Below are 27,923 nucleotides of genomic sequence, written 5' to 3' on the forward strand. Positions count from 1 at the left end.
GGCCTCTCGGCCCCGCCTCCCGCCGCGTCGTTTACGCCCGACTGCGCAGGCGCGAGTTCCGCAGGCTCGCCCCAGGAGGCTCCAAAGTCGAACGGCGCAGGCGCACGGGGCGGTCCGCTCAGAGTGCGCATGCGCTGCGCCTGTACAGTTCCTACGCGGTCTGTGGGCGCCTCCGTGTTTGCGCGCGAAGATGGCTGAGCAGGCACCGAAGTCGGTGCTCTTCGTGTGTCTGGGTGAGACGTGCGGTTCTAGCCCCGGTCCCATTGCCCTGGGGGTTGGGTGGGCCCCGTGCGCTGGGGGCTGCGCGCTGGGCGAGGACGCGGGTCCCGAGGGTGGGCCGGGCGCCCCGCTTCCCCTCCGCGCAGCGCTGCGCCGCGGCCCGGTCTGTCTGCACGGCGGGTCCCCTCGCCTCCCCTCGCCTGTCCTGTCTCCGAGCCTGGCCCTTCCCGTGGCTCCTGCCGGAACCCCTGTCAGCCCTCGCAGGGAGCCCTGACGCTGCGGGGGTGGGGGGCCTCCTGCTGCCCCAGACCCAGCACAGCGCGGCTATAGGTGGTGATGTCCGCGGCCCAGGCCTATGAGTGAGTCTGAAGGCACAGGCACTGCACGGGTTTGGAGTTTTTGGTGTAAAAGCCAAACCGGGGAGACCTAATTCCCCAGCTCTCTGCGAAAGCACCCTCCTCTGTACCTGCGCGTGGGAGGTGGTGGGGTGACGTTTCTCGCCGCCCCCGTGGATGCCAACGAGCACCTTCTCGGTGCGGAGGGGGGAGTTACTGCCCGGTGTGCATCGAGGGCTTGGGGCCAGGAGTCTGCGAACTGTCTTTTGTGCTTTGCAGGCCCTCCCTCGCACGGAAAGGGTCCAGCATGGCTGGGTTCCAGCTGCTTTACTTAAAGACACTGGGATTTGAATTCCATACCATTTTCTCATGTCACAAGAGGTTCCTCTACTTTTGAGGGTTTTTAGAATCTATTTTAAAATGTGGAAATTATATTTCGCTCCGTGGGCTGTACACAAAGGTGGTGGTTTTTGGACCCCGGCTCCAGGCCTGAGGAGGACTGGAGAAGCCTTCCTCGGAGGATGGTGAGCAGCTGTTGTGCTGAGATTAGACAGCAGGGCGGGGCCGCAAGAGGGACCAGCCGGCCGGGAGGGAGGATGGACCTAGCCCCCAGGGGATGTGGGATGATGAACCCCATCTCACCTGGGACTGTGCCCAGGACATTGGGCGCTGTTTCTAAAGTGTACATATCTTCCTTCAGAACCTCTGCTTGGACCTTCTTCAGACTAAAGTAAAGAGTGTCACATGCTTTTCACTGAATTGAACTCCTTCGTTTGGCAAGATTATTAAGTGTTCTTATGTTTTTGTAAGATAGCTGTGCCACAGCCGGCACGGTTGCAGGTGATACCATATTCGTGGTGTCAGAGGACTTTTTCTGACAACTCAATGTGTGCCACACACTGCTGGGTGTTGGGGCCTCCCTGGGTGGGACAGAGGCAGCGCCTGCCCTTGGAGAATTTTTCTGAGTCTCTTACCTTGAAATGAAGGTATTGAATAAGTACATATTACACTTCTAATTTGGAAAAAGCAAACTTGAGACTTTATAGATTGAAATTTTTTTTCTAGAGGAATCTGAAAATGACATAAGTTTCGCAACTTTTCCGAAGGTGGAACCTGGAGTGCTGTGTTTTCCTGACAAGCTCTCCCTTAAATGACATGTCAACTTAGTGATGACAACATTTGAAGTTGAGGGCGAGTTATAAGCAAGCATCTCTTATCTGTTGCTCTCTTAGGTAGAACTTTAATGTCTAATCTTTACAGTAGTAAATTTTTTTTCTTACCTACACTTATACAGATACCTTCTTGTTGTAAAAGTAGCCATCTGGGGGAAAAGTGTGGAAAAAAGCCCGTTCATCCAGTCGCCCTGACTCAAGTGCCCTTTCAAGATGGTGCCCATTAAGGTCCTCTTCGGTCTTTAAAGATCCGCTCTAATCTTCCTTGTTTTCTGATAACCAGTTTTCTTCTTAGGTTGTTTATTCTTTTTAAGAATTCTTTCCTGTGCTCCCATCACCAGCACTGATTTTCCTATTTTATTGTAGCTAACTCTGTATCTCTGTAAATACATTGCTTGGTACATGGTTGAGATAATTTGAGAGAAGATTTTGTCCCTTATCTTTTTCCCCTGTGACTGAGAAAAGGGATGGCTTTGTCCTGGCTCCTGGGAGGAGTGTCTTGTTCTCAGGAAGCGTCCTGCCCTGCGTGGGGGACAAAAGGAGATAACTCAGCCCTGGGGTGCTGGATCCAGCCACAGGCTGATAACCCGGCAGTCCTGCCTCCTTAACGAGAACCCAGCGCACCCTCTGCATCGGAGCCTGGTGAGCATCCTGGGCTCACGCTGATGACAGGGCGATGTGTCCCTGAGGCCAGAAAGCTTTCTGCTGGGAACCCTCCCAGGATCTGCTGTATGCTCCTTAATTTTGGCTGGTTCTGCTTTTAACTTTTTATTAAAATAAAAATGCAGTTATAAGTATAGCATTTTCCGGAATGCTAATAAGTCCTTTTAAAGGGTTATTTAACCTGTGGGACTCCCACACCTGTGGACAGCTGGTCTGAGTGAGGGTGGCCTGGAGGTCTGAGTGGTGCCTAGAAGCGGTGCCTGTGGCTCAGGCCGACTCCAAGTCCAGCCCTCCAGCAAGGACTTCACCCACAGGATGCAGTGAAAGTTGGTGCTGACTCCTCATGCCTCGCACATCGGTGTGTCTTTATGAAATAGTAGTAATCCTTGTTATCCTTGTTATGTGCGATATACTTGAAAATGCTTTATTTTTTAACTGTTGTATTTCATTTTAACATTAGTTGCTTACTACCCACTAAGTTGATTTCATGACCCACTTCGGGGTCATTGATAGCAACCTGGAAAACTGATTTTGGTTATGGCTGTCTTTCTGATGTCTTTGTCATTGGTGCTTTGAGTGCTTGAACCGTGGGTACCTGACCCTTGAACTTGGGCTTGGCCAGCTGGTGCTCACAGGTCCCGCCTGTGCAGGTGTGACGAGGCCCGCCGGCCACCCTGTGCTGGCAGTCAGCACCTGTGCTCCCTCAAACCAGACCCTCACTTCTGCCCTCCCCTGTTTTTTTAAGGTAACATCTGTCGATCACCCATTGCTGAGGCAGTTTTCAGAAAACTTGTAACTGATCAAAACGTTTCAGATAAGGTAAGAGCTGTTCACTGTCTTAGGCCGACCTGAATGCCTTCGGGCAGGAAATTGCGAAAAAAATTTTTTTTTCTCCTGCAGTGGAGGATAGACAGTGCAGCGACCTCCACGTACGAAGTAGGAAACCCTCCCGATTATCGAGGGCAGAATTGCATGAAGAAGCATGGTGTCCCCATGAATCACGTTGCCCGGCAGGTACCGTACCTGAACCTGAAGGTGCACGCGTGTGTTTTGTGTTACAGTGGGTCATTGACAGCAGTGCTGTTTCTGCCTGGAACGTGGGCCGGGCACCAGATCCAAGAGCTGTGAGCTGCCTAAGAAATCATGGCATCGACACAGCCCACAGAGCAAGACAGGTAGAAGAGATCTCCCTTAAATTAACCTCAATGTCTATCACGCAGAGACCCGTAGCTTCGGAGGCTGTGAGAGCTTAACCAGACTTCCCTGTTGATGGGTGTGTTTATTCACGGTCTATTTAATTGCGACAGTACACCCATTCCATTTCACTTCTGGTTCCACAGACTTTTGGGGTCTTGGAATTTACTTAGGGAAACAAAATTAGTGACTGATTTGTCCAGAGGAGAGCCCTGGGCGGGAGCTGCAGTCCCCTCCTCTGTGACACTTGCTCCCTTCACAGGGGTGCTGCTGGGGTGCAGTCCTTCGCTCTGGGCACGGGCACTTTCATCTGAGAGGCACCTTAGAAGCCTCAGGCCGCGCTGACGTGGGTGCACAGCCCGCACTCCAGCACGGGATCTTCTGGGTTTAGGTTCCGAGCGCTGCCCAGTAGAACCTGTGGTGATGAGGATGCGGCGCTGTGTCTGCGCCCTCCTGGGAGGCAGGTGACCGCTGCTCACTTGACGTGATGCCGTGTGACCCATTTAACTGATGTGATTGCCCCTGGGATTGGTGGACACCTTACTGGCCTGCAGGGTCCTAGGCTCACGTACCACGGGGGGAGCTCCTAGAGAGGTTGGGTCCCTTGGTCCTTCAGAATGTCTCACATCTTACTCAGCAGGAACTGGGATTATTTTATGGAGATTCAGTGGATTTTTAAAAAATCTGGCTAAAATCTTCTACCTTCCTTTTGTATCCAACCTAAGGGAATGTCAGGCTCCGCAGGCCTAACAGGACTGCAGGTTAGCATCCGGGGACAGGAGGCCCTGTCCCGAGATGGGCTTTCAGGTCTTCAGGGCGAGGAGCTGAATGCTTTGAAAATCAGTCGTCAAATATGTTACATTTCAATAAGTATGGAAGGCAATGCAAGAACTATGAATTAGTATTAGTGCTTGAATCAGAACTTTAATTCTTGTTATACTAAATCTTGGAAAGCTTTTCAAATTGCTTTGCCACACCGCACTGTAGTTTTAATTTGATCATCACAATTTTTATCCTCTTCATTGCCCTTTAGGGAAGGGAGTAGTTGGTAAACCCATTTTGCAGATCAAGAAACTGAGTGCTGGAGAGAAAGTGAACGACTTATCTAAAGTTACCCAGCTTCAAATGGAGAGCTGGGATTTCATCATCGCTTTGTTTTAATAAAAAAATTAAGGTTGTGAGCTAGAAAATTCACAAAACAGAATTGTCTTAGAAACACTTCTAAAACATTAATGATGCCTCTCAGCTGATCGATGTTTCTCTCTCATCGATGTTTCTAACTCTCTATCCCTCTCCCTTCCTCCCTGTAAAAAAATCAATAAAAAACGTATTTTTTTTTTTTTTAAAGCCTCAGAAATTAGTCAGACATTATTTTTGGCTGAGAGAGGTTTAGGCAAATCTGTGAACTTCAGTTTCTGGCTGTGTCATTTGACTCTGTGTATTAGCAATTTACTATTTAAATTACCTGTCTTAAGGACCTGACTCTTTCTTAAAAGGAATTTTCATTGGACAGAGGAATGAATTTTCTCATTTGCCCATCTAATCTGGTCAGGCTTTCGCACGCTTTGCCAGTCTCTCTTGTATTTTTTAAAGAATGTAGACATATATTGAGGAGTTCTTCAGAATTATGAGCAATCATATTTTCATATTTTCTATTTTTCACTGAAACCTGATGGTTTTTCATACATTGTTATATACTAACAGTGGGTACAAAAAAGCATTTTAAATATATAAGGTATTTTGGTTTTTAAGAAATCAAAGCTAGAAATTTTATTTTATTTTTTTAATGTATGTGCCACAGCTAACATCATACTCAATGATGAAAGACTGAAAGCTTTTTTTAAAAAAATATATTTTATTGATTTTTTACAGAGAGGAAGGGAGAGGGATAGAGAGTTAGAAATATCGATGAGAGAGAAACATCAATCAGCTGCCTCCTGCACACCCCCTACTGGGGTTGTGCCCGCAACCAAGGTACATGCCCTTGACCGGAATCGAACCCGGGACTTTTCAGTCTGCAGGCCGACGCTCTATCCACTGAGCCAAACCGGTTTCGGCTAGAAATTTTGTTTTTTTAAAATACCAGCAGTTACCAGTTTGAGAAGTAGTATTCCCACATACCCTGTTTTTGCCTTTTTCTTTTCTTGTTTTTAAAATTTTTTTCCTCAAATTTTTAAAACTTTACTGCTAGTTTAAAAACTAGTACCTAGTAAATATGTTTTATAAATCAGTGTCACATCAGTTCTTTAATTTTAGGATCTCGCTAATGTTTATAGGTTTTCTCTTCAGTCATTGTCACCATTTGTGTGAGAACTATTGTTTTCTGCTGCTTAAAAGGTTCATTTCCCGGTGCCTTCCACTGGGTTTAATAAAGGGAATGCTTGTAGGTGGTTTTTCTTTGTAATGGGTGCAGGCAGTGCTCCTGAGCAAGCCAAGGCTCGCATCCGGTTCGTGCTGTGGAGATGTTTACTGTACTGGACATTCTTTCCTCTTTTCAGTAAACTTCTCTGACCTGAGCACCAGAGTCAGTGAGTTTCTACAGCATGACCAGCCCCGCTGCTCCCCCTCCTCCAGAAGTCACCGCGGAAAGTGGGTCCTGCCCTGACCCCACTGCGGCCCTGTGGCAGGCGGCCCTGTGGCAGGCCTCGTGGTCACGCTGGACCCTGGCACCTGACAGCTGTGCGCAGCTCACGTCCGGCTCTTGCTGGACACGGGTGGTTTCAGTGTGACGCTCTGCGCTGTGGGTGTTTGTGCGTGTGTTCCAGGGAACACCAGTGTGCGGTTCTCTTGGACACACACCCAGAATCACAGTGTGTCCAGGTTGGATACACACCCAGACGTGGGATTTTTTTATGGGATTGTTTGTTTTATTGATGTTGAGCTGTATGAGTTCATTCTGTATTTTGGATATTAACCTCTCATTGGATAGATCATTTACAAATATCTTCTCATTCAGTAGGTTGCTTTTTTGTTTTGTTGATGGTTTCCTTTGTGGTACAACAGCTTTTTAATTCGATGTAGTCCCATGTGTTTACTTTGCCTTTTGTTGTCTTTTCCCTGGGAGACATACTGCTAAGACCCATGTCAGAGAGTTCACTGCCTCTGTTTTCTTCTAGGATTTTGTGGTTTTAACTATCTTACAGTGAAAACATTTAGTCCAGTCCATTTTGAGTTTATTCTCGTACCTGCTGTAAGAAGGTGGTCTGTTTTCATTGTTGTGCATGTGTGTGTCTCGTTTTCCCAGCACCATTTATTGACTAGTCTGTCTTTACCCCATTGCATGTTCCTGTCTTCTTTGTCAAATGTTAGCTAACCTTATAGGCATGGGTTTATTTCTGGGCTCTCAATTCTGTTCCATTGATCTATGTCTGTTTTTATGTCTGTACCATGCTATTTCCATTACTATGGCCTTGGAGATAGTTTGAAATCAGGTGATGTAATGCCTCCAACTTTGTTCTTTCTCAAGATTGCTGTGGCTATTTGGGGTCTTTTGTGTTCCATATTAATTTTAGGATTATTTGTTCTAGTTCTGTTAAAAATGCTATTGGTATTTTGATAGGGGTTGACTCTTTAGATTGCTTTGGGTAATATACACATGTTAACAATGTTAATTCTTCCAATCCATGAACATGGTGTATTATTCTGTCTTCTTCAGCAATGTTTTTTCATTTTCCAAGTACAGGTCTTTTACCTCCGTGGTTAAATTCATATATACACTGAGTGGCCAGATTATTATGATCTCTGAATGCATAATAATCTGGCCACTCAGTGTGTGTGTGTATATGTGTGTGTGTGTGTATATACATCTATATATATAAAAGCCTAAGCAACCATTCAACCAGTAGCTATGACACACACTAACCACCAGGGGGCAGAGGCTCAATGAACAGGCATGGAAACATGGAACAGACTGATGAATCTCAGAGGGAAGGGGGCAGCGGGGAGGATGGGAAGAGATTAACCAAAGAGCTTATATGCATACTCGAGGCCCAGTGCATGATTCGTGCACTGATGGGGTCCCTCAGCCTGGCCTGTGGGGATTGGGCCGAAACCAGCAGTCCAACATCCCCTGAGGGGTCCCAGATTGCAAGAGGGCGCAGGCCAGGCCTAGGGACCCCACCAGTGCACAAATCTGTGCACTGGGCCTCTAGTATATATATATTAGAGGCCCGGTGCATGAATTTGTGCATGGGTGGGGTCCGGCCAGCCTGGCCAGGGGGAGGGGACATGGGCGGTTGGCCGGCCTGCCTGCCTGCTGGTCACACTCCTGGTGGAGGGGACAATTTGCATATTAGCCTTTTATTATATAGGATATACACTGAGTGGCCAGATTATTATGCATTCAGAGATCATAATAATCTGGCCATTCAGTGTATATAAAATGAAGTTGTAAATGTGATTGTTTTCTTAATTTGTCTTTCAAGTAGTTTGATATTGATGTGTAAAAATGCAGCTAATTTCTGAATGTTAATTTTGTATCCTGCTACTTTACTGAATTCATTTATCAGTTAATCTTTAGGGTTCTATATATATAAAGTATCGTGTCATCTGCCAATAATGACAGTTTTACTTCCTCCTTTCCAATTTGGATGCCTTTTATTTCTACTTCTTGTCTGATCGCTATGCTAGGACTTCCAGTACTATGTTGTATGAGTCGTGAAAGTGAACATCCTTGTTTTGTTCCTAATCCTAAGGGGAACGCTTTTTACTTTTTCCCTGTTGAATTGATGTTAGTTGTGGGTTTGTCATATATGGCCTTCCTTATGTTGAGGTATGTTCCCTCTATTCCCACTTTGCTGAGTGTTTTTATCATAAATGGGTGCTAGATTTTGTCAATAGTTTTTCTGCATCTGTTGATATGACTGTGATTATTATCTTCCATTTTGTTTATGATGTATCATGTTTATTGATTTGTGAATATTGCATCAACCTTGCATCTCTGGAATAAATCCCACTTGATCATGGGGCATGATCTTTTTAATGTATTGCTGAATTCAGTTTGCAAATACTTTGTTGAGGATTTTTTTGTCTGTGTTCATTGAGGATATTGGCTTGTATTTTTCTTTTTTAGAAATGTTTCTGTCTGGTTTTGGAATCAGGGTAAGGCTGACCTTGTGAGTGAGTTTTTAGAGCCTTCTCTGCTCTTGAAATGTTTGGAATAATTTGAGAAGAATAGGTGATTTGAAGCCATTTGGTCTTGGACTTTTGTTTGTTGGGAGCTTTTGATTACTTTGCTTTTGTTGCTAGTAATCTGTTTAGATTTTCTCTTTTTTTCCTGACTGAGTCTTAGAAAATTGTATGTTTCTAGGAATTTATCCATTTCTTCCAGATTGTCCAATTTGTTGACATATAGTTGTTCGTAATATTTTCTTAAAATTCTTTGTATTTCTTTGGTGTAAGTTGCTGCTTCTCCCCTTTCCTTTCTGATTGTATTTATTTGGGTCCTCTCTCTTTTAATCTTGCATGAGTCTGAATAAAGGTTTGTCAATCTTGATTATCTTTTCAAAGAACCAGCTCTTTGTTTTATTTCTATTATTTTTTGGTCTCTACTTTTATTTCTTCTTTGATCTTTATTATTTTCTTCTATTCACTTTGGACTTTGTTTGCTCTTTTTCTAGTTCCTTTAGGTTGTTTATTTGAGATTTTTATTATTTCCTGAGGTAGGCCAGTAATACTATGAATTTCCCTCTTAGGACTGCTTTCACTGTGTCCCATAGATTTTGGGTCATTGTGTTTTCATTTTCATTTGTGTGTGTATGACATTTTGATATGTTAACTGAATTCTGCATTGTTACTAAGAAATTGAAGATGAAGTATAAACTCTTGGTCTACATATTATACTACTTTATATTTATTCGGGAACTTTATAATATAACTAGAGGCCCGGTGCACAAAATTAGTGCACGGGTAGGGTCCCTAGGCCTGGCCGGTGATCAGGGCTGATCGGGACCTGCTGCCGGCTGCTGGCGGGGCCTTCCTTTGTTCTGCGCCGCCCCCTGGTGGTCAGCACACATCATAGCGGGTGGTCAAACTCCCAAGGAGATAGTTTGCATATTAGCCTTTTATTATATAGGATATTTTTTTGCAATACAATTTTAGGAAATAGGTTAACTCTATTTTCATTTAAAATTACCCTAAATTTAATTTTTGAGTAATAGATTCTAATATAGCAATTTTTTTTACTGCTCTGTATTCTCTAGGCTTGATTGGTATAAATATAAATACTATGTTTTTGACTTCTTATGTAATTTCAGGTTACTAAAGAAGACTTTGTCACATTCGATTATATGCTGTGTATGGATGAGAGCAATCTGAGGTAATCACCTTTCTGAAGGATATTTCTGTTCAACCCCCATTCCAGTGACAGGCCAAGTAGTTTGCTGTCCAAGTGACTTTTATATTATCTTAAATTTTTTATTAGATAGTGATGGCCACAGTGTAAAGAATTAATTTATTTAGAATAGTAAGAAATTCGGAGAGTAATTTAGAATTGTCTTATGGGTATATTTATAAAGAGACACCGCTCAGATGGGGGACAGTTGAGTTAGCACCTATAACTCGGAGAGCAGCTGGTGTGTGGGGCAGTTTCTCCAGCGATGTGGTGCCATGCTCGCGGGGAGTGGCTTTGCTGTGCCTGCAATGACTCCTGGACAGTGTGGTGTTTTATTGTGTTTCTCATCTGACTCCGCCCCCCCTTGTCCCGTGCAAAAAAAAAAATGAGGCTGACAGAAAACATCTTACTCTATTTAAATTGTTGATGGCCTTAATTGGTTTAAAAAAACAACCACCTGACGCCGTATGGTGTTGATGAAAATGGCTGACCCTGATGTAATGTGTTGTCAGGTCTGGGTGCCAAAGCCGCAGCCGGTAGGTGTGCATGGCTGCCCCATCTTAGCGGGGACTCCGAGCACAGGGCGCTGAAGGCCTTGGCCCAGGTTCACAGATTCTGTGGGTGGGTCCTCAGCTCTGGGAAAGCAGAGTCCTGCCATGTGCCTCACATGAGCCCAGGTCGCTTTAGGGAGATGGTCTGTTAAGACACTAACACGCCCCACGGCAGCACCGTGCTCAGGCGAGATGTGTTGCCACGTAGCTCAGCGAAGTCGCTTTTCCTCCTGCAGCAGGTGAGGGCTGAGGAGAGGGTGTCGAGTGTCTGTCCCAGCTCAGGCGCAGCTGAGGCCCCTGAGGCCGAGGCTCCGGAGTGAGCAGTGAGGCCGAGGCCCCGGAGTGAGCAGTGAGGCCGAGGCCCCGGAGTGAGCAGTGAGGCCGAGGCCCCGGAGTGAGCAGTGAGGCCGAGGCCCCGGAGTGAGCAGTGAGGCCGAGACACAGGAGTGAGCAGTGAGGCCGAGGCCCCGGAGTGAGCAGTGAGGCCGAAGCACAGGAGTCAGCAGTGAGGCCGAGGCCCCGGAGTGAGCAGTGAGGCCGAGACACAGGAGTGAGCAGTGAGGCCGAGACACAGGAGTGAGCAGTGAGGCCGAGGCCCCGGAGTGAGCAGTGAGGCCGAGACACAGGAGTGAGCAGTGAGGCCGAGACACAGGAGTGAGCAGTGAGGCCGAGACACAGGAGTGAGCAGTGAGGCCGAGACACAGGAGTGAGCAGTGAGGCCGAGGCCCCGGAGTGAGCAGTGAGGCCGAGGCCCCGGAGTGAGCAGTGAGGCCGAGACACAGGAGTGAGCAGTGAGGCCGAGGCCCCGGAGTGAGCAGTGAGGCCGAGGCCCCGGAGTGAGCAGTGAGGCCGAGGCCCCGGAGTGAGCAGTGAGGCCGAGACACAGGAGTGAGCAGTGAGGCCGAGGCCCCGGAGTGAGCAGTGAGGCCGAAGCACAGGAGTCAGCAGTGAGGCCGAGGCCCCGGAGTGAGCAGTGAGGCCGAAGCACAGGAGTGAGCAGTGAGGCCGAGGCCCCGGAGTGAGCAGTGAGGCCGAAGCACAGGAGTGAGCAGTGAGGCCGAGGCACAGGAGTGAGCAGTGAGGCCGAGGCCCAGGAGTGAGCAGTGAGGCCGAGACACAGGAGTGAGCAGTGAGGCCGAGGCCCCGGAGTGAGCAGTGAGGCCGAGGCCCCGGAGTGAGCAGTGAGGCTGAGGCCCCGGAGTGAGCAGTGAGGCCGAGGCCCCGGAGTGAGCAGTGAGGCCGAGGCACAGGAGTGAGCAGTGAGGCCGACAGGGACCCAGCACCTTGGGGGCTGACAGCCCTCGGGGCTAGTTCCCAGGGCCTTTTGAGATCCACGGATGTCTCTGTTTAATCCCTGAGCCAGGTGTCTGATGGATTTCACAGGGAATCCAGGGCTGTGCTCTGACTTGCGGATGCATGTTTGGTGTAAAAGGTCGGAGACAGTGCTGCTGTGCAGCTGACTAACGGCTGCCTGAGGTCGGCGGTCCCGTGCCTGACGAACTGTGCAGATCAGGCTACCGCTGCTGGGTGTTTCATAAAACCCTGGCACGTCCCTGTTTACCCTGAGACCACTGGTCGGAAAATTAAGTTACTGTTTCAATCTTACAGAGATTTGACTCGGAAAAGTCATCAAGTCAATAACAGCAGAGCTAAAATTGAACTACTTGGGAGCTACGATCCTCAGAAACAGCTCATTATTGAAGACCCCTATTACGTGAGTACGGGCCATGCCCACAGGCCAGTGTGAGGACCACCCACTTTGTGTCCAGCCACAAGGAGTGACGTGCTGAGGTTCTTGGGCATTTTTGTTCCACAGGCTTAGTTCTTTTTCCTTTCCTCCTAGGGGAATGAGTCCGACTTTGAGACCGTGTACCAGCAGTGTCTGAGGTGCTGCAGGGCCTTCCTGGAGAAGGCCCACTAGTGCGTCCGTCCGAGCCCGCTGGTGCCCGGCCCCACGTCCCAGCCCAGGGTCACGTCCGTAGCTCAAGGCCAGTGCTGGTACTTCCGTCCACTTGCTGTTTCTTACTTCAAAAATAATTGTAGATGGAAATCAGTGGTTCTGTTTGGCAAAAGAATAAATACCTTTGACTCAGACAGTTTATGGGGCACGTGAAGTGTTCTTACGCCAGTGGGGCCTCCCACTTGGCTCCCGTCACAGAGGAAATCGTAGAACAGCCTCATCCCTCTCTCAGCATGTGAGCCTCGTAAGTCACCTGCCCTCCCTCTTCCCCGAGTCCGGACGACATGAGAAGGAGCGCCCTGTCCCCGGCACTCCCTTCCCCGGGCAGCAGGGCCCTCCCGCGGGGCTCACAGCCGAGGAGTGTGTCCATTCACACCGTGTGTTTGTAGGAAAGTAAGGCTCATGGAATAACCATCCTTCCTAGTTTCTGTCTAGCTTGTAGCATAAAGGAGTCAGCTCATTTGTCCCATTTGAGCCACAGTTATATCCAGAAAGGACATTTGTTAGCTGCTTTATCTGTGGTTGGCAAGAGTTGGAAAAATTTTATGTTGGCATGCTTAAATATTGATGTGGTGATACGTATTCTTCAGTGCTTAATTTATAGGTAATTTCTATGTTCTTTCAGATAACTAATCTAAAATTCATATGGCTACATGTTAGAGAAGACTTCAAAATAAACTGGGGAAGTTATAAAAATACAACTAAGATGTAAGTCTGCTGTGTGCCTGCTTTTTTATTGACAAGTGAAGACTTGGAACGGATGCTCTGATTTTCCCTTCCAAATGGTCTGTGATGCTCTAGACACAGTTACCTGCCGTGTTAGGAAGGACAGGGATGGAGATGACAGTTATGTCTGTTGATGGAGGAAGTTCGAGGCCCCTGCGACCCCAGTGTCCTCGCCCGACCCTTACGAGTGGCTGTCCCGGTTCCACGGGCGGCAGTTCACTTTGTTCACCCCACTCCTAGCTCTCTCCGTCACAGGGCGGTCCCCAGCCGGAGTCGGGGGTCACTTCCTGGAGGAGTAATAGTCAGAGCAAGGCTGCCTGCTTCTCCTAGGTGTTGGGGGCCTTCTGTCGGCAGCGTCCTGAGGGTCCCAGGCCGGGGTGCTTCGTCCTGAACCCCCTTGTGCCTGGAGGATGAGCAGGTGGGTTGTCCCACCCATGCATCAGGGAGACGGGAGGCAGGGAGATGGGAGACCAGGGCAGGAGACCGTGGGATTCCTCGAGAGTCACCATGAAAGCTCTTCCTAGGCCATCCAGGCCCTTGAGAGGGTAGACTGAGAGTTTGATAAGATCCCTAAAAAGTGAAGACTGGAGAAGTTCCGTAATTAACCAGTGAGAACATAGGATTAAATGAGCACTTCAAACAATGTGCCCGCCCTATCTTCCAGGAATCGCTTCCGAAGCTGAAGCAGAGCTTTCTTACTCTCTCCTGTTCCTCGATGTTCACAATGAATGCCTATCATTTGTTTTTAAGGTTTAACGTCGATTTCAGGTGCAGTCCTCAAACCCCAGGCCTCTCTGCATGGTTGTCCTTAGACCGGGGTTCCTGAAGAGAAACTTGGCTGAGTTCACTTGTCTTTTTGAATTGGATCCAGTCAGATTTGTGCCTAAAAAACCTGGAGCTGTTTGGCAGTCAAGGTTCCTATAGGGCGGTGCTCCATGCCTAGTCACATGGGAACTACAGTGCAGACATTGAAATGTTCACTGTAACTATGATAACTGTGGATTACAAAAATGCACAGCCTTCCCGTTTTGCTTGTTTATACCTTTTATGTCTCTGGCATGCTGCCAGTATTGTCTTCATCGAGTTGTGCAGCGTGCATTCCCAGCGATGGATGTGTTAGAAAGTAAAAGTCACTTTTAAGACTTTATTATAACAAACACTTTATTACTTGCCTTATTTACAGTATGTACATATTGCACAGTAGGCAGATCCTATCTTACATTTATCACACAAAGGGCAGGTGAATTGACCTCACTGTGCACACGATTACACGTCACTGTCTCCAAAGCATGGCTGAAGTCATCTTTTTAAAAATTTTTTTCATGCAATTCCAAATAATATCTGGGAATTTAATTGTAAAAGTAACAAAAATATTAAATCATACCATATGCTATATGAAAATATAGTTTCAAATCTATATTTGAAATCTAAAGAAATACTCTGTGATTTCACCCAATCAGGAGAGTGAGGTGCCTTCCGTCCTTGCGTGGTGTGACCGGCAAGCGCGTGCTCGCTTCCTAAAGGAAAGGCGGGTTTGCTGCCAGGTGCCCGCAAACAGTGTCAACATACGAAACTGAAGGAATCACGGGAATCTGCAAAAATAACTCTCTTGTTCGGGGGGCGTGTGTGTGAAGGTAGTAGGTTCTGTGTCCCTGTTGGTCTCCAAGGCACTTCTCGTGGTTTCCCTTGTGGTCCGCTCGCTGCTGAAACAAACATGGGGCTGTCACTCTCGCTACCAGCCCCAGAAGACCCATGCGCTAAGTCATAGAACATGACGTCTGTAAACACGAGGAATCTGTGCACACGTGGTTCTCTGTCCCCCAAGTGGGAGCTAACTCAGCTATGGGTGATTGCACACCTGCCCAGCTGAAGGCGTGAGGACTGCTGAGAGCACAGATGGACGTCTGGTCCTGCCATCACTGTCAGGTACTCGGAGCTCATAGGGCGTCCTGGGCAAGACTGAGCGGCCCGGACCTCAGTGTGAGTGTCTGCAAGGCTACCAAGAAGCAGCACTACATCTCCACGTGGTCCTGAGCCGTCGGCATGGCATCGTTTTAGGAATGATGACAAACCAGTGTTACTGGGCCAGGTAGTTTCCTTGGAGGTATTCCAGGTCCTGTGCCCGGTGTGAGTGAGTGCTGAGTGAAGGAGTGAGCAGGTGTGACTTCAGATGTGCACCCTACTGTGCACACTGACTCGTGTGCTGAAATAGCTTCACATGAACATACTGTGCACCAACGATGTCATCACATGAGTACTTGATGGGCGGCCTGGCAATGTGTAGACCAGGACGGGCACCTTTTACTGATATTCTTTATGTCAACTTAAAGTAAGGCTACCCTGGCAAAAGAAATGAGTGTTACTGAAGCCCCATGAATTGTTTCCGGTCCCTAGCTGATTGTGTGGAGCTCACCTCATCCGTCCATGCACACGGGGCTCACAGCCAGCCGGGTCAGCAGCCGGGCACACCTCTTGTAGTCTGAGTGGAGAGAAACCCCGGACCCGTCAGTCCCCAGGCAGCTCCAGTGAATGGCATTTACAACAACCACACAACTGCTAAGGCCATTTAACTCCCTTAAGTCTCCTGAGTTCCCTGGGAGCAATGGACCCCACCACCTGCAGCCATGGGCCCTAAGCTGGTGATGTAATAACTTAGCGTCCGGTGGCAGAGGTGAGGTGGTGTAACCAGGAGGCTGTGCTGGGGCTCATGGAATAACCAGTTTCACTCCCTAGCAGATGGCTTCCTGTGCTGTTAACGTGTAGATCCTGTGCAGACTGAGTCCCCTTGACTTCACAGCACAGAGCCTCCTGCATGAAATTCTAGAGAAAGTGTGTCACATGAGGTAGCAGAGCATGAAGACCCAGGTGGAGTGCAGCCGTCAGCGAATCGGGTGCAGACTGCAGTCCTGGTCCCTCCCACTGCCCTGTGATCCCTGCTGCCCCAGCAGCCAGCCGGACCCTGCACAGGGGCTGCAAAGCTGCCTCGGTTTATAAAGACAGCTGGCTGCTCAAGCCACAGAGTCCCACTAGAAGTGGGAGAGTCGACTCCTAACTGGAAACCCGAAGGAATGAATCAAGGCCAACGCGTCACACCAGCAGGTAACTCGAAGGTGCCCTGAGAAGCCAGAGGAGGAGGTATCTGGGTTCAGAGGGCAGGATGGTCTCAGTGGAGGCTGGGCCCTCGGTTCCTGGGGTCTCCCACCTGCAGAAGTTTTTACGGGCAGTTCTAGCATCACCTGTGCATGCGTTTCCACTCTGTCCACAGGTCCTCCAACCTGCGTGTCCACCCCGGACCTTACCGAGGCGCAGACTGCCCTGGTCTGGGTAGGACCTGACGCCCTCCTATTGCGGGAGCTCCTCGGGGACCAGGACACACCAAGTACAGAGGCCTCGGGTCCTTAGCGCAACCTCCCAAGTGCCCAGAGCAGCGGGATGTGGTCCAGCTGCAGGCCTTGGCTGGGAGTGGACCCAGGTAGGGACCCTTACGCAGTGCACAGGTGTGTGGCCTCCCACCTCCGACACCGGGAGAGCGTGGTTGGGTCTGACTGACGGGCCTCTGCCTGTGAGGGACTAGGAGCCGTGGTGGCTGCGGTGGTGCCCAGAGAAGGGTCTGCAGTGAGTGTGTGGCCTCTTTCCTCATCCGCAGTTGGAGGGATAGAAATAATGGCCCAAAGGCCACTTTGAAATGTGGGTCTTTGGTCCTGTTACTGTGAGGCAGGCAGCCTTTAACATAAACGTAGGCACACAAACAATAAAGGGAGGGCCTCTGGCTCAGGCCGCAGGTTAATAATTCTCAGACAGCAGGTGACTGTCTCAGAGGAAGGAAACGCAGGGGTGATGTGTACCAGACCCATATGGCAGGGGTGTGAGGTGTGCTGTTTGCCTTGGGGTCACCCGTCAGGGGGTTTTGTGAATGTGCCTGAACAAGGAGCTCCTAAATGACACCTGTTGTTATTCCGGGTAACTGCTGCCTGAGCTGGAAAAGCTCCCACTTCCTGTCCAGTGCTTATTTTCTTAAGGCAGGACAGGCAGGTCTCCTCTGCCCCCTGGTCACCCTGAAAGCAGCTGGTAAGATACTGGGTATCTGCGAACTCCCGCCCCGCTTCCCCCAGCCGATGAAAGCTGTACTCCCTCAAAAGAAAAAGGCTTAGGGCTCTAGTAGATGTCATTCTACCTAATAGTGACTGTTTTGTGGACAGCACAGGAGCCGCTGTGAGGAAATGAAGTGCGTGCTGTCCTGAATAGATACCAGCACGCACGGCAGCTCGGCACCGGGAAGGGCAGGCCTGCGTTTTTGAGTTAGTGACGAAGCCATCGGAAGAGCAGAGTTTTGAAACAGCAGTTTACTCCTGGGTGACGAGGGTATCACTGCCCATCACCTCTTCTCGCCCAGTGCACAGTAGGCACTTTAGTGACTTACTCCTAACGTTTGTTTGGCGCAGCTGCGTAGATGGAAATCCGTGAGCAGAATGAGCGATACCCACTCCAAGCCTTGGTGAATGGCAGAGAATGTCACCAGTTTCAAGTTTGGCCCTGACTGCTGCCCAGTGCAGTGACCTCCAGTGGGGGGTCACCCTGGCCCCTAACTCCACCGCTGAGGGAACAGTATTAGGAGGCAGGCCAATCTGGGAGGGTATGGGAACCCCCCCTACTCCCACCCCGTGCTGCCCCCAGCAGCTCGGCTGTCACTCACATGCCGGGACGGTGCAGTCTCTGGTGTTGTGGTAAAGCCTGTGGAAGTGTTTGCTGCACTTGGGGCTGAAGTAGAGAGGACCTGGGATGGAAGGAGAGATTGGTGTGAGGCTCCTGGGTACCAGGACGGGCACAGGAGGGGTGGGGAGGAAACCTACCTGTGAGATGCTTTAAAAACTTGTCCTTCATCCTTAGATCTCGAGGAACGATTTCTGTTGGAGGGGAAAGAAGGTGGTTATTGTGTTGCCTGAAAGAAGCCTCTCTCGCGTGACCTTACATGAATGCTGAAGGAACTTACTGGAACGTCTGCATCGCCTATCAACTGACCAAACAAAACAGGCCTGAGCCTCCTGCCTGTCGTACATGATACATGTGAACACCTGGCATCACGCTTCTCTAAACAGCATTGACCACCCACAGGGCTCAGTGTCACCTGCGTGGTCTCCACCACAGGACAGGGGTGTGACCGTCAAGTTATAAGGTGAAGAAAATCACGTGTCTGGTTGGTTTTGAGTTAGCTTCCAGTGAATAAGTCACTTTCAGGCATGTTCATCTTGAAGAGCTTAGGAATCAAATTCTCCACAACCTCCCCAAGTCCTAGAAAGAAATCCTCATCCTTCAAACAAAAAGGGATGATAGAATTTTGCTTTTTCTTGGGATATATTTAGAAAACGGATGAAATGCCTTCAAGGCACCTGTTTGAAAGCTGCGTACATGCACGGTTTTTCTGGTAAAGCAGGCCATGAGCCTGTCTTCTGAGATAAAAGGATTCCTGGGGAGCCCCCTTCCAGCCGACCCCCAGCGCTGGTGGGCACTGGGTTCCTGGCCACGGTCCCCCCATGCTTCCTGGCTCAGCCTGTGGCTGCTCTCAGTCAGGCACGCACCTGTGCTCACCTGTCCTGCACTAGTCAGGGCCGATCGCACAGGGTCCCCTCTTTATTCCAGCAGGAATGCGGGCCACACGGAGGCTCAGACATCCCCCCTGTCAGTCTTCATTTGCTCCCAACCTGAGTCAGTCTACACTGACCTTTTCGGTTTGACCTGATTGTGTCAGGGGAGCTGAAAGCCGCCCGCTTCCCTGGAACCCTCCAGGGCGCTCTGTGGGCTCGGCGCGGGCGGGCCCGGGCCATTTTCTCAGTTAAAATCGCCGGAAATGTCCATTTCCACCAAAACGAGAGGCCAGGTCTGTGCGGAAATTACCGGCCCAGGTGACAACCCGCGTGGGAAGCGGGCTGTGGACGGTTGTCCGCGAGGCATCATGCACGGGCTCCCTATTTTCTTCTTATTTTAACGATCGACATGCATTTGCCTTTTTGAAACGCGTTTTCCCAAAGACCCTTCTACTCCCAGCCACACCACCTCCCGTCTGGCCGCTCGCACTCACCCGCGCGCTGCTCCTCGGGGTCCAGCGCGTAGTCGGCGGCCTCCCTGCGGCCGGGCACGGCGTCCCGCGGGCCCGGGGGCTGCAGCCGCTTGGCCTCCCCCGCGTGGAACTTCTTCAGCTCCTGCATGATCTCCAGGAGCAGCCGCAGCAGCGTCTGCCGGTCCGCCTCCCCGCGGGGCTCGGGGCCGCCCCGGCCGGGCCCCGCCGCGCCCAGCACGAGCAACAGCCCCAGGAGGAAGGGGCGCCCGGGCCCGCGCATCGTGCGCTCAGCGGGGCGGGAGGTCCGTGCGCCCGAGCTCGCCGGCTGGAGGGATGGGCTGTGGGGGGACCGGGAGAAAGTCGGGGGACTGGCGGGCGGGGCGGCTCCAAGAGGCCGCCGCCCAGGACCCCCGAGGACCCCGCTGACCCCCACGGACCCGCGCAGGGGCGCCCCGCACTGTCCGAGCCCCGCGGGCAGAGGAGGGCCTGGCAGCAGGGCGCCGGGCGGAGGTCTCCCGGGGACCCAGACCGAGGTCCACCCACGGGGATGCGAGACGGGCGCCTCCTCCGCGCGCCCGGCCCCGGCCCCGGCCCCGGCTCCGCGGAACTTTCACGGATGGCGCCTCCCGCACGAGAGCTCGGGCGTCGCCAAACTTTCTTCAACCTTCGGGGCCGCGCTGGGGGGTCCGCCCGCCCCGTCCCTCCGAGAGGCGGCCCGGCCGGCGGCGGTGCCCGAGGCCCCGGCCTTTGTGTGGGGTCGTCCCCCACCCCCAGGTCCCCAACCCTCCGCCCGCCGGGACCGCGCTGCGGTCGCCGCTGGGCCAGGTCCCGGAACCGCCTGGGCGCTGGGCGGGCGCCGGCCCGAACCTGCCCGGGACCGCTGGCCCGGAGCTGCCGCCTACCTGGCGGAGCCGCCGGTGTGCTCGCGGCGTCGGCCGAGGTCCCGCCGCTCCGCGTCCCTACTCCATGCCCGGCCCGGCCCGGCCGCGGAGCGCACAGCACGCGGGACCGCACGCGCCCTTGGACCGCTCGGCGCTGCCCGGCGGCCTCGGACCCGGCGCTTCTTATCCCTGCGCCGCCCACGTCAGGCCGGTCCCGAGGGCTCCGCGCCGCTTTAATTAGAAGCCGCTGGAGGGCTCGTACCCCCGCGGATCTTCGTCAGACACCCCCACGCCCACCGCCTCCCCCAGCTCCCCGCGCCCGCATCCTCTCCCGCCTCCTCCCCGCCTCTCCCGCCCCCTCCGTCCTCCCCGCCCCGCCCTTCTCCCCTCCCCTCCTCCCCCCTCCCCTCCCCGCTCCCGTCTATTTACCTCCGTTCCTGTCACTGCGATGAGAAGAAACGCCTCTACCAGGAACTCGATCTGTTTTTGTCTAAATGTGGATCTCGGGGCGATTAAAAAAGGAGCTGATTGCCTGACATTTAATAAGTCAATTAGCGTCTGTCGGTTTTGGAGGGATCGGTCCAGGGAGGAGGGTGTGGGCAGGGGGGGCTGGGGGGCTGGCTGCGGGGCAGGGAACTCGGGGCGCATAGTTGCCTGCACCCCCTCCCACTGCAACCCCCGGAGCCTCGCGGCGGAGCAGCCGGCCCCTCGGACCGGACCCTCCGGGCGGGTGGCCCGCGCCCCTCCCGGGGACGCGCCCGCAGGAGCCCCGGCGCCTCCCTACAGCCCGCGTCTTCCCAAAGTTTTGGTGCTTAAGATGCCGGCGGACTCCCGGGGAGAGCCCAACAGTGTACCTTCCCTTCTTTCTGTAAAATGTAAGACCCACCAACCGCACTTCCCATCTCTTTGGCGCTTCTGGGCACGAGCTGGCCGCCCTCCCAGTCGGCGATCCGGTGGGGAAGGTGTGAGCGCGGCACCCAAAGGCTGGGCTCAGGCAAAAGCCTCCCCGTCCCGGGCGGCGGGAGCGCGAAGGCGCTGGAAGGAGCGGGGGGGCGGGGGCCTCTGAGACAGGGCAGGGCCGGGGCCCCTCGGCCTCCCTCTGCCCCGCTCTCCCCCTGGCCCTGCGCCCCTCTCCGTCTCCTCCCAGAGGCTCGTTTCTTTAGTCAGTTTGGCAGAGGAGGGTGGGCGAGTGGGTAGCGATGGGAGGTGCGAAGATGTGGCCGCTGACCCCTCCCCGACGCGGGTGTAAGTGCTGACGCTCTGCGCTTGGAAAGCAAACGGTTTGATTTTTCCGCGAGCATTTCTTTCGCAAGCGATGATAGCACTGAAAAGTGACCGTTCCTGCTAGGGTGTGTTCAAGAAAAAGTAAAAATTCGCATCGGACAGATCTTAGATACGACGAATGCTTTTCCTTTCCCAGCGCCTCTGGGTGTGTGAGACCTGTAGGCGCCTCTTTCCAGAGCGCCGCCTAGTGACCAGTCTCACCGCCCCCGCCCCCCTCCACCCCATCACCCCCCTCCATCCCCATCACCCCCCTCCACCCTCCTCCACCCCCTCCACCCCCATCACCCCCTCCACCCTCCTCCACCCCGGCCACCCCCATCACCCCACCCTCCTCCACCCTCCTCCACCCCTCCACCCCCATCACCCCCCTCCACCCTCATCCACCCCCTCCACCCCCATCACCCCCCTCCACCCTCATCACCCCCCTCCACCCTCCTCCACCCCCTCCACAGCCATCACCCCCCTCCACCCCCATCACCCCCCTCCACCCTCCTCCACCCCCTCCACCCCCATCACCCCCATCACCCCCCTCCACCCTCCTCCAACCCCTCCACCCCCATCACCTCCCTCTACCCCATCACCCCCCTCCACCCCCATCATGCCCTCTACCCCTCACCCCACCCTGGGGTGCGCATTCAGCATCCCTGGGTAGCCCGACAGTAGGAGGGGCGAGTGGCTCCAGCCAGTCAAGTTTCTAATGTAAAATATTTTGGTGTAAAACTGTTTTTTTTTAGGGGAAAATATTGCTGCAGTGAAAAAAAAATTAGCCCAAATTCATTTTAAATTTACATGCAATATTTCCTTTTAAATAGTATTCATTCGACACAATCAAAAGCCACTTTTTTCCCCCTAAAATATCCCAGTAAGAACCATCTCCCCTCGCTGGTGGTTCACACTAGCCTCTCCCTCCGGCAGTTTGTAAGGGGCCGACCCTGGGTCCTCGGGGCTCATGTGCACGGGCATCAGCAACAAGCCGGGCACTTGGCTGGGGTTTAGATTCACGAGATCTGCGAGCAGGATCAGACAATTCCTGTGTACATTCATTCGTTTTTTGCAAAGCTCTGTGCTGAAAAGACTCTGGGTGTCCTTCATTTTGTAGAAATCATTTTTGTAGACTTTTCAACTTAATAAAGGAGTGCACTGATGAATAATCTCTCCCGAGCCTTTCCATGCAGGGTGTTGTCAGGATGGATCAGCAGAGAGATGGGTATTGTTCCCAAATCTGATTGGCTAAACTAACCGTCTGTGCTGGTTAAGGCAAAGCCAACTACATGCAGACTGGTTTAGACGAAAACGTGATGTATTTACCCAATCCTGTACTCTCCACTTCTTTTTGTGCGTGGACTGGGCGGTCTGTGAAGTCTGAAGCTATATAATTCTGTGATTGTTACCAAAACAACAAAATGCAAATTCCTACAAAAAGCTGGAGCGAGTGAGTTACTTGTCACCATGAATCTCACCATCTATTTTCAGGCAACAAGAGGTAATATATTTATATTAAATAATTTCATTCCCTTCTTTAGGGAATGAACAACTTTTAGTAATTTAGTAAGTGAACAACTTTCTACTATGAAGGCTTCAAAAAAGATGAGAGAAAATTAAGCAACAGATTATATTTTAACATTATTGGCAAAAAATAACTAATAATTTCTTTTGCTAGATATGACTTAGCTTCGCTTCCTTTTGAGAAAACTATATGGGGTCAAAGAAGGAAAACTCACCAGAGAGGGAAAGTTGTGTTTAATCTACTATAGATCTGTGTTGTGAGATGGGAAAGGTGTTTTTTTTTCCCTAATTTATAAACAGTACAAAGCTCTAATGTTTTAACTACAAATCACTTTCTCTTTTCCATAAAGGTATCTATTTTATTTGAGATGAATATGAACTACCCTCAAAGATTCTAAAATAGATGCATATTCACTACATGTTTGAGTCATTATATTTGTTCATCCATTCTGTTCCTTACCGATGTAAGTAAACTCTTACTAGCGAGAAGAACAGTTACCTTGCATAAAGGGAGACATTATGCACTATACAGAAATATTGTTTAATGTTTAACTTGTATTGGTTATATATTTTCACTACTAATACGTTACTAGTATGCTAGGAATGTGCTAGAATCTGTGCAGAGCACTGGGGAAGGCAGGCTTCCGCACGGCTCCCGTGTACGCGGAGCCCCTAGGAGCTGCACGTTCGCCCGTGGTCTGTTCTGGGTCAAGGAGACACAGCCCCACCCAGGGCTTCCTGCAGACACAGCCAGCACCGCTCGGAGCTGTTGGGTTACCCGCCCTCCCGCTCCCCAGGCCCCGGCACTCGGCGCGGCCTGGTCCTCGTGGCCTGGGCTTTACGGTGTCCCCGTCTACCGGGGCCACAGCCAAGCTCAGGAGAGGCTTGCGGGGAGCGTGGACTTGGGCTCCTCCGTGGAGCTGGTTTCGTCATAAAATCCGCCTGAGAAAATGCCGTCAGTGCCGTGACCCTTCTCTGCCTTCAAGGCCGCCTCTGACGGCCACCGGACGCGGAAGGCAGTGTCTGTGCCCCACCCCCTGTCCTAAGGGCACCCCGTGTCCCGTGTGTGCAGCCCCACCCCCATGCGTGCTGAGGAACAACACCGTATGTCTACAGTCCATATGTCTTCTGCAGGATCAATTACAGTGGAACCTTGTTTCTGGGAACGTTTCCCATCGTGAACAGTCCCCTCTCAGCCCGACAGCCCTTTCCTGCTGACCCCTGTGCGGTCAGTCACGCAGAGAACGCGTGAGTGTGAGTCAGTTTTCACCGGTAACACCTCGGGCTACTGTGCGGTGAATATTTTCATGGTTTTGTTTTGCTTTTGTGGCTGCTTATAATTATTGTTGAAAGCGTACATGTAAAGTAGGTGTACACACACATGTGCACACGCAGGGAGGCAGGTCAGTGGCTCAAGCTCGTTAGGCCCAACCCCTCCTTCACTCATTGGCCATCGCTTCATGGTCACGAGCTGCCTCAGACTGAGGGCTTGCTTTTCTGGTTCTCAGGAGCGTGTTCTCGGTGGCGTGTTCTCAGTGGCGTGTTCTTGGTGGCATGTTCTCGGTGGTGTGTCCTTGGGGGATCCTCCCTGTGCCCTGGGCCAGGTCTGCGGGGTCTTGGTCTGCCCTGCATGAGGGGGTCACGGTGCGACTTGGTGCGGGTTCTGTTTCTCCTCCACCCACGGGAGGCAGCACGTCGGCCCCCGGGGAGGACTCCCCACCTGAACCTGCAGTTCCAGGGCAGCAGCGTGTGGGCGAGGGTTCCGTGGGGTCGGGAAGAGGAATGTGTGGTGCTAGTTGTTCAGCGGAGGATGCTGTGCTGAAGCCGCTACGTGCTCACTCATTGTCCTCGGAATGAGCAGGAGCGTAATGGTGGGGTTTACAGTTATGGGTGAGCTACAGGGGAACCCTGGGGCTACTGGGGTCCCAGCCCCCCCCCCCCCCACTCCCAGGCTCAAGAATATGATCTTGGTGGAGACCAGCCAGCCTGGGGTGACTTCTGGGGGCCGGGCCAGGGCTGGTAGCCAACACCTCTCCCTCTCTCTCTCTCTCCCTCTCTCTCTCCCTCTCCCCGGTGATGGGGCCTCCCCCCGCCGGGCCGTGAAGCCGGGGAGGGGCTGGGGGTGGTCTATATTTAGCCCGAGCAGCAGACACATCTGGAGCGCCTGGCGGTCAGCAGGAGACACTCGGCAGCTGCGGAGCCTGTTCCCTGCCTCCCCCGATTGAGACCCACCACACACACCCTTCCTCTTCCTGCCATGGAGACGCACACTGAAGCCAGGAGACGAAGCTGCGTGAGGGCGTGCGGCAGAGAGCAGGGCTCCGGGACGCCTGGACACGCCGAGTGGGGCTGTCTGACCGCGGCGTCGTTTATGCAGAAACGAGCTCTGCGTGTGGCCACGCCACTGCGGGTGGCTTCCTGGTCCGTGTAAACAGCAAACAGCCCTCCCACGGGCCACTGCCACGCATCGGTGAGACCACGGCCCTCTCCGCCAGTCCACGGCATCCAGGTTATTCCTCCTGAAAATGACGGCGGGCCCACTGGCTGAGCTGGCTGGAGCCGTGGGACTTGCTCCCTGAGTCTCGGGGTCCAGCGCCGGGGTTAGGGCCTCAAGGGCCGCACCAGAGCAACTGCTCCGGCTGCTCCCTCGGCTTCTGCTCAGTGTCACGCTCCAAACACGTAGCCTTGGCTGCTTCATCGGTGTTGGGGTGGCTGCTGATGGGGAACACACGCTTCTTTTATAAAGAGAACAGGCCTGGGTAGTTGAGCGACCACGGTGTTCTTGGGGTGACGGGTGCATGAGGCTCTAGGAGCCCCAGAAGTAGCTCCAGGCAGAGCGGGAGCTGGAGCCAGGGTCCCCGGAGGGGCCTCCCCGGCGGGAAGGGGGCTGGGAGAGGCGTCTGCGTGGAGGCGCCTGGCCAGGGGCACACGCAGCCCAGGCTCTGGGGTGTCCGCCTGGAGTGAGTGGCAGCGAGTGAGCCCGCAGCCGAGGTTGTAGGGAGACCTCAGTGCCCACTGGGGGTCAACCAGTCAGGTGAGACGCACTTGGTGCTTTTTCGTTAGTTCATTTCTTCGTGTCGTTCATGAGAAGTGCCCCGGCCCCGCACAGCCGTCTTCCTGAGACGGGCCACGGGCCATCGGGTGAGGTCTGGGGTGAATTATCAGGATGAATTCATTCAGCAGGCGCTTCACTGTGAGGTCACCTGTGTGGATGTGGGTGCTCGGTCCCCGAGGCCCCGTGCGGGGGCCCCGTGTGAGCCATCACCCTGCTGCACGGAGCTCTGTGCGCGCTCGTCCCAGCGAGCTGGGAAACCCTAACGTCCGAGGTAAGGCTTCCGCCTGGGGTTTGTGGCTGTTCCGCTGCACTTGTTCCTCCCGAGTCTGTTTTAATCGTACAAACAGCGATCTATTGTCTACGACCAGCCTTCCCTAACATACGCCTAAGCCTATAGCCGAACGTACAGGAGGACGTAGTATTTCTTTTATTTTTTTATTTTTATTTATCTATTTATTTTGGGTATTTCTTTTTGTATTTTGTTAGATAATACCAATAACATGGAGACATACACATCTGTAAAAGAAACACACATTTGTGTTCACGTAGGAACCCTCCTCGTTTGAGGAGTCCCCGGGGGTGTTTTCCACATTTCACATCAGTGGAGACAGAGGTAGTGTCTCTCTCATGAACTCGAATCTTTTATGCACAACCTGCTCACTCCACCAAGGGTTTCGATGGAAAATCTCTTGCTTATCTATTGATCAGTATTTGCCTTGGCCGGCGGCGACTCGGAATCTGATAGGAAATCCATGTTGAGTGACATTGACCATTGAGCGGAAGAACACGCCTCTGATGTACGAGGTTTCCCCTCCCAGAGGCTAAATCATCTCCTGTCGCCATTCCACAGACACGTCAGAGCAATGGATGTGGCAGTGCGTCCGCCCACCCTCGTGGCTGACAGGTGATTCTGCGGGCGGACAACGCGAGCTGCTTGGGGGAAACGCTGACCGTGCTCGGAGTCTGGAGTGAGTGTGGCTGTCGCTCCGTGGCTCTCAGACGTGGCCGCCCACAGTGTGTTCTCAGCAGAACTGTGACCTCCTCCCACAGACGGGAGAGGGCGAGGCTCCTGCAGAGGGCGGAGCCCACAGGCGGGCGCCGAGATGATCGGCGCCAGGTCCCCACGCTCCGGTGTGGAGTCTCGGGCCGTGACGTAAAATCCCAGCCCAGGTGACGACCGCGTGACTAATGTCAGGACTGTGCATTCTGAACAGGGACTCGCCAGGGCCAGTTCACGGCAGAGCTGAAGCTAGAAATGTGGTTCTTCCGCTCAGCAAGCCGGTGCCCAGTGCCCGCTGTGCCCAGTGCCGGCTGTGCCCAGTGCCAGCTGTGCCCAGTGCCCGCTCTGCCCAGTGCCGGCTCTGCCCAGTGCCCGCTGTGCCCAGTGCCCGCTGTGCCCAGTGCCCGCTGTGTCCAGTGCCTGCTGTGCCCAGTGCCGGCTGTGCCCAGTGCCCACTGTGCCCAGTGCCCGCTGTGCCCAGTGCCCGCTGTGTCCAGTGCCTGCTGTGCCCAGTGCCGGCTGTGCCCAGTGCCCGCTGTGCCCAGTGCCCGCTGTGCCCAGTGCCGGCTGTGCCCAGTGCTCGCTGTGCCCAGTGCCCGCTGTGCCCAGTGCCCGCTGTGCCCAGCACCTGGCAGGTTCTGGAAACAAGGCATTGAGCAAAGGGTGCAAAACCCTGTTCTCTGGAACGTGCACTCGAGGGTGAGGAGAGGATGGGAACAGGAGGGACTGCCGGGAGAGGCAGAGTCTGGTCCTGGACTCGATCGAGGAGCAAGGGCAGGATCGAAACGCAGTCCTGTGAGTCTGACAAGAATCCCCAGTAACGCCCTGGCCAGGGTGCTCAGTGGTTAGAGCATCATCCCCTGCACCATTGATCCCCGGTCAGGGCACATGCCTGGTTGCGGGCTCGATCCCCAGTGCGGGGGCGGGGGGGGGGGGGGGGGAGGGGGAGCGGGGGAGGGGCAGGAGGCAGCTGATCCATGAGTCTCTCTCA

General features: G+C 52.7%; 2 protein-coding genes across 5 annotated transcripts; one reads left to right on the plus strand and one right to left on the minus strand.

Annotated features, from left to right (window-relative positions):
* Positions 1–103: 103 nt before the first annotated feature.
* On the plus strand, positions 104–13,134 carry ACP1 (acid phosphatase 1). 3 transcript variants are annotated; one of them, XM_079791499.1, is made up of 6 exons: positions 104–233; positions 3,135–3,208; positions 3,290–3,403; positions 9,838–9,899; positions 12,074–12,179; positions 12,309–13,134. In XM_079791499.1, the coding sequence occupies exons 1-6, from the start codon at positions 191–193 to the stop codon at positions 12,384–12,386; spliced, it is 477 nt and encodes a 158-aa protein (XP_079647625.1). In that variant the 5' UTR covers positions 104–190; the 3' UTR covers positions 12,387–13,134. The 3 variants fall into 3 exon arrangements, 2 of the variants coding, with proteins under 2 accessions (XP_079647625.1, XP_079647626.1); XM_079791500.1 differs by lacking the exon at positions 3,290–3,403 and adding an exon at positions 3,451–3,564 and having other exon boundaries at positions 12,309–13,131; XR_013814584.1 differs by lacking the exon at positions 12,309–13,134 and having other exon boundaries at positions 3,290–3,564; positions 12,074–12,149.
* Positions 13,135–13,241: 107 nt separating this feature from the next.
* ALKAL2 (ALK and LTK ligand 2) lies at positions 13,242–20,358 on the minus strand. 2 transcript variants are annotated; one of them, XM_079791501.1, is made up of 6 exons: positions 20,109–20,358; positions 19,228–19,544; positions 18,002–18,055; positions 17,845–17,925; positions 15,565–15,630; positions 13,242–14,851 (listed from the first exon to the last, which is right to left on the minus strand). In XM_079791501.1, exons 2-5 carry the CDS (start codon positions 19,484–19,486, stop codon positions 15,566–15,568), a joined length of 459 nt encoding a protein of 152 aa, XP_079647627.1. In that variant the 5' UTR covers positions 19,487–19,544; positions 20,109–20,358; the 3' UTR covers positions 13,242–14,851; position 15,565. The 2 variants fall into 2 exon arrangements, with proteins under 2 accessions (XP_079647627.1, XP_079647628.1); XM_079791502.1 differs by having other exon boundaries at positions 13,242–14,854.
* Between the last annotated feature and the right edge of the window lie 7,565 nt (positions 20,359–27,923).

Source organism: Cnephaeus nilssonii (assembly GCF_951640355.1).
Source record: "Cnephaeus nilssonii genome assembly, chromosome: 15".
Lineage (NCBI taxonomy): Eukaryota > Metazoa > Chordata > Mammalia > Chiroptera > Vespertilionidae > Cnephaeus > Cnephaeus nilssonii.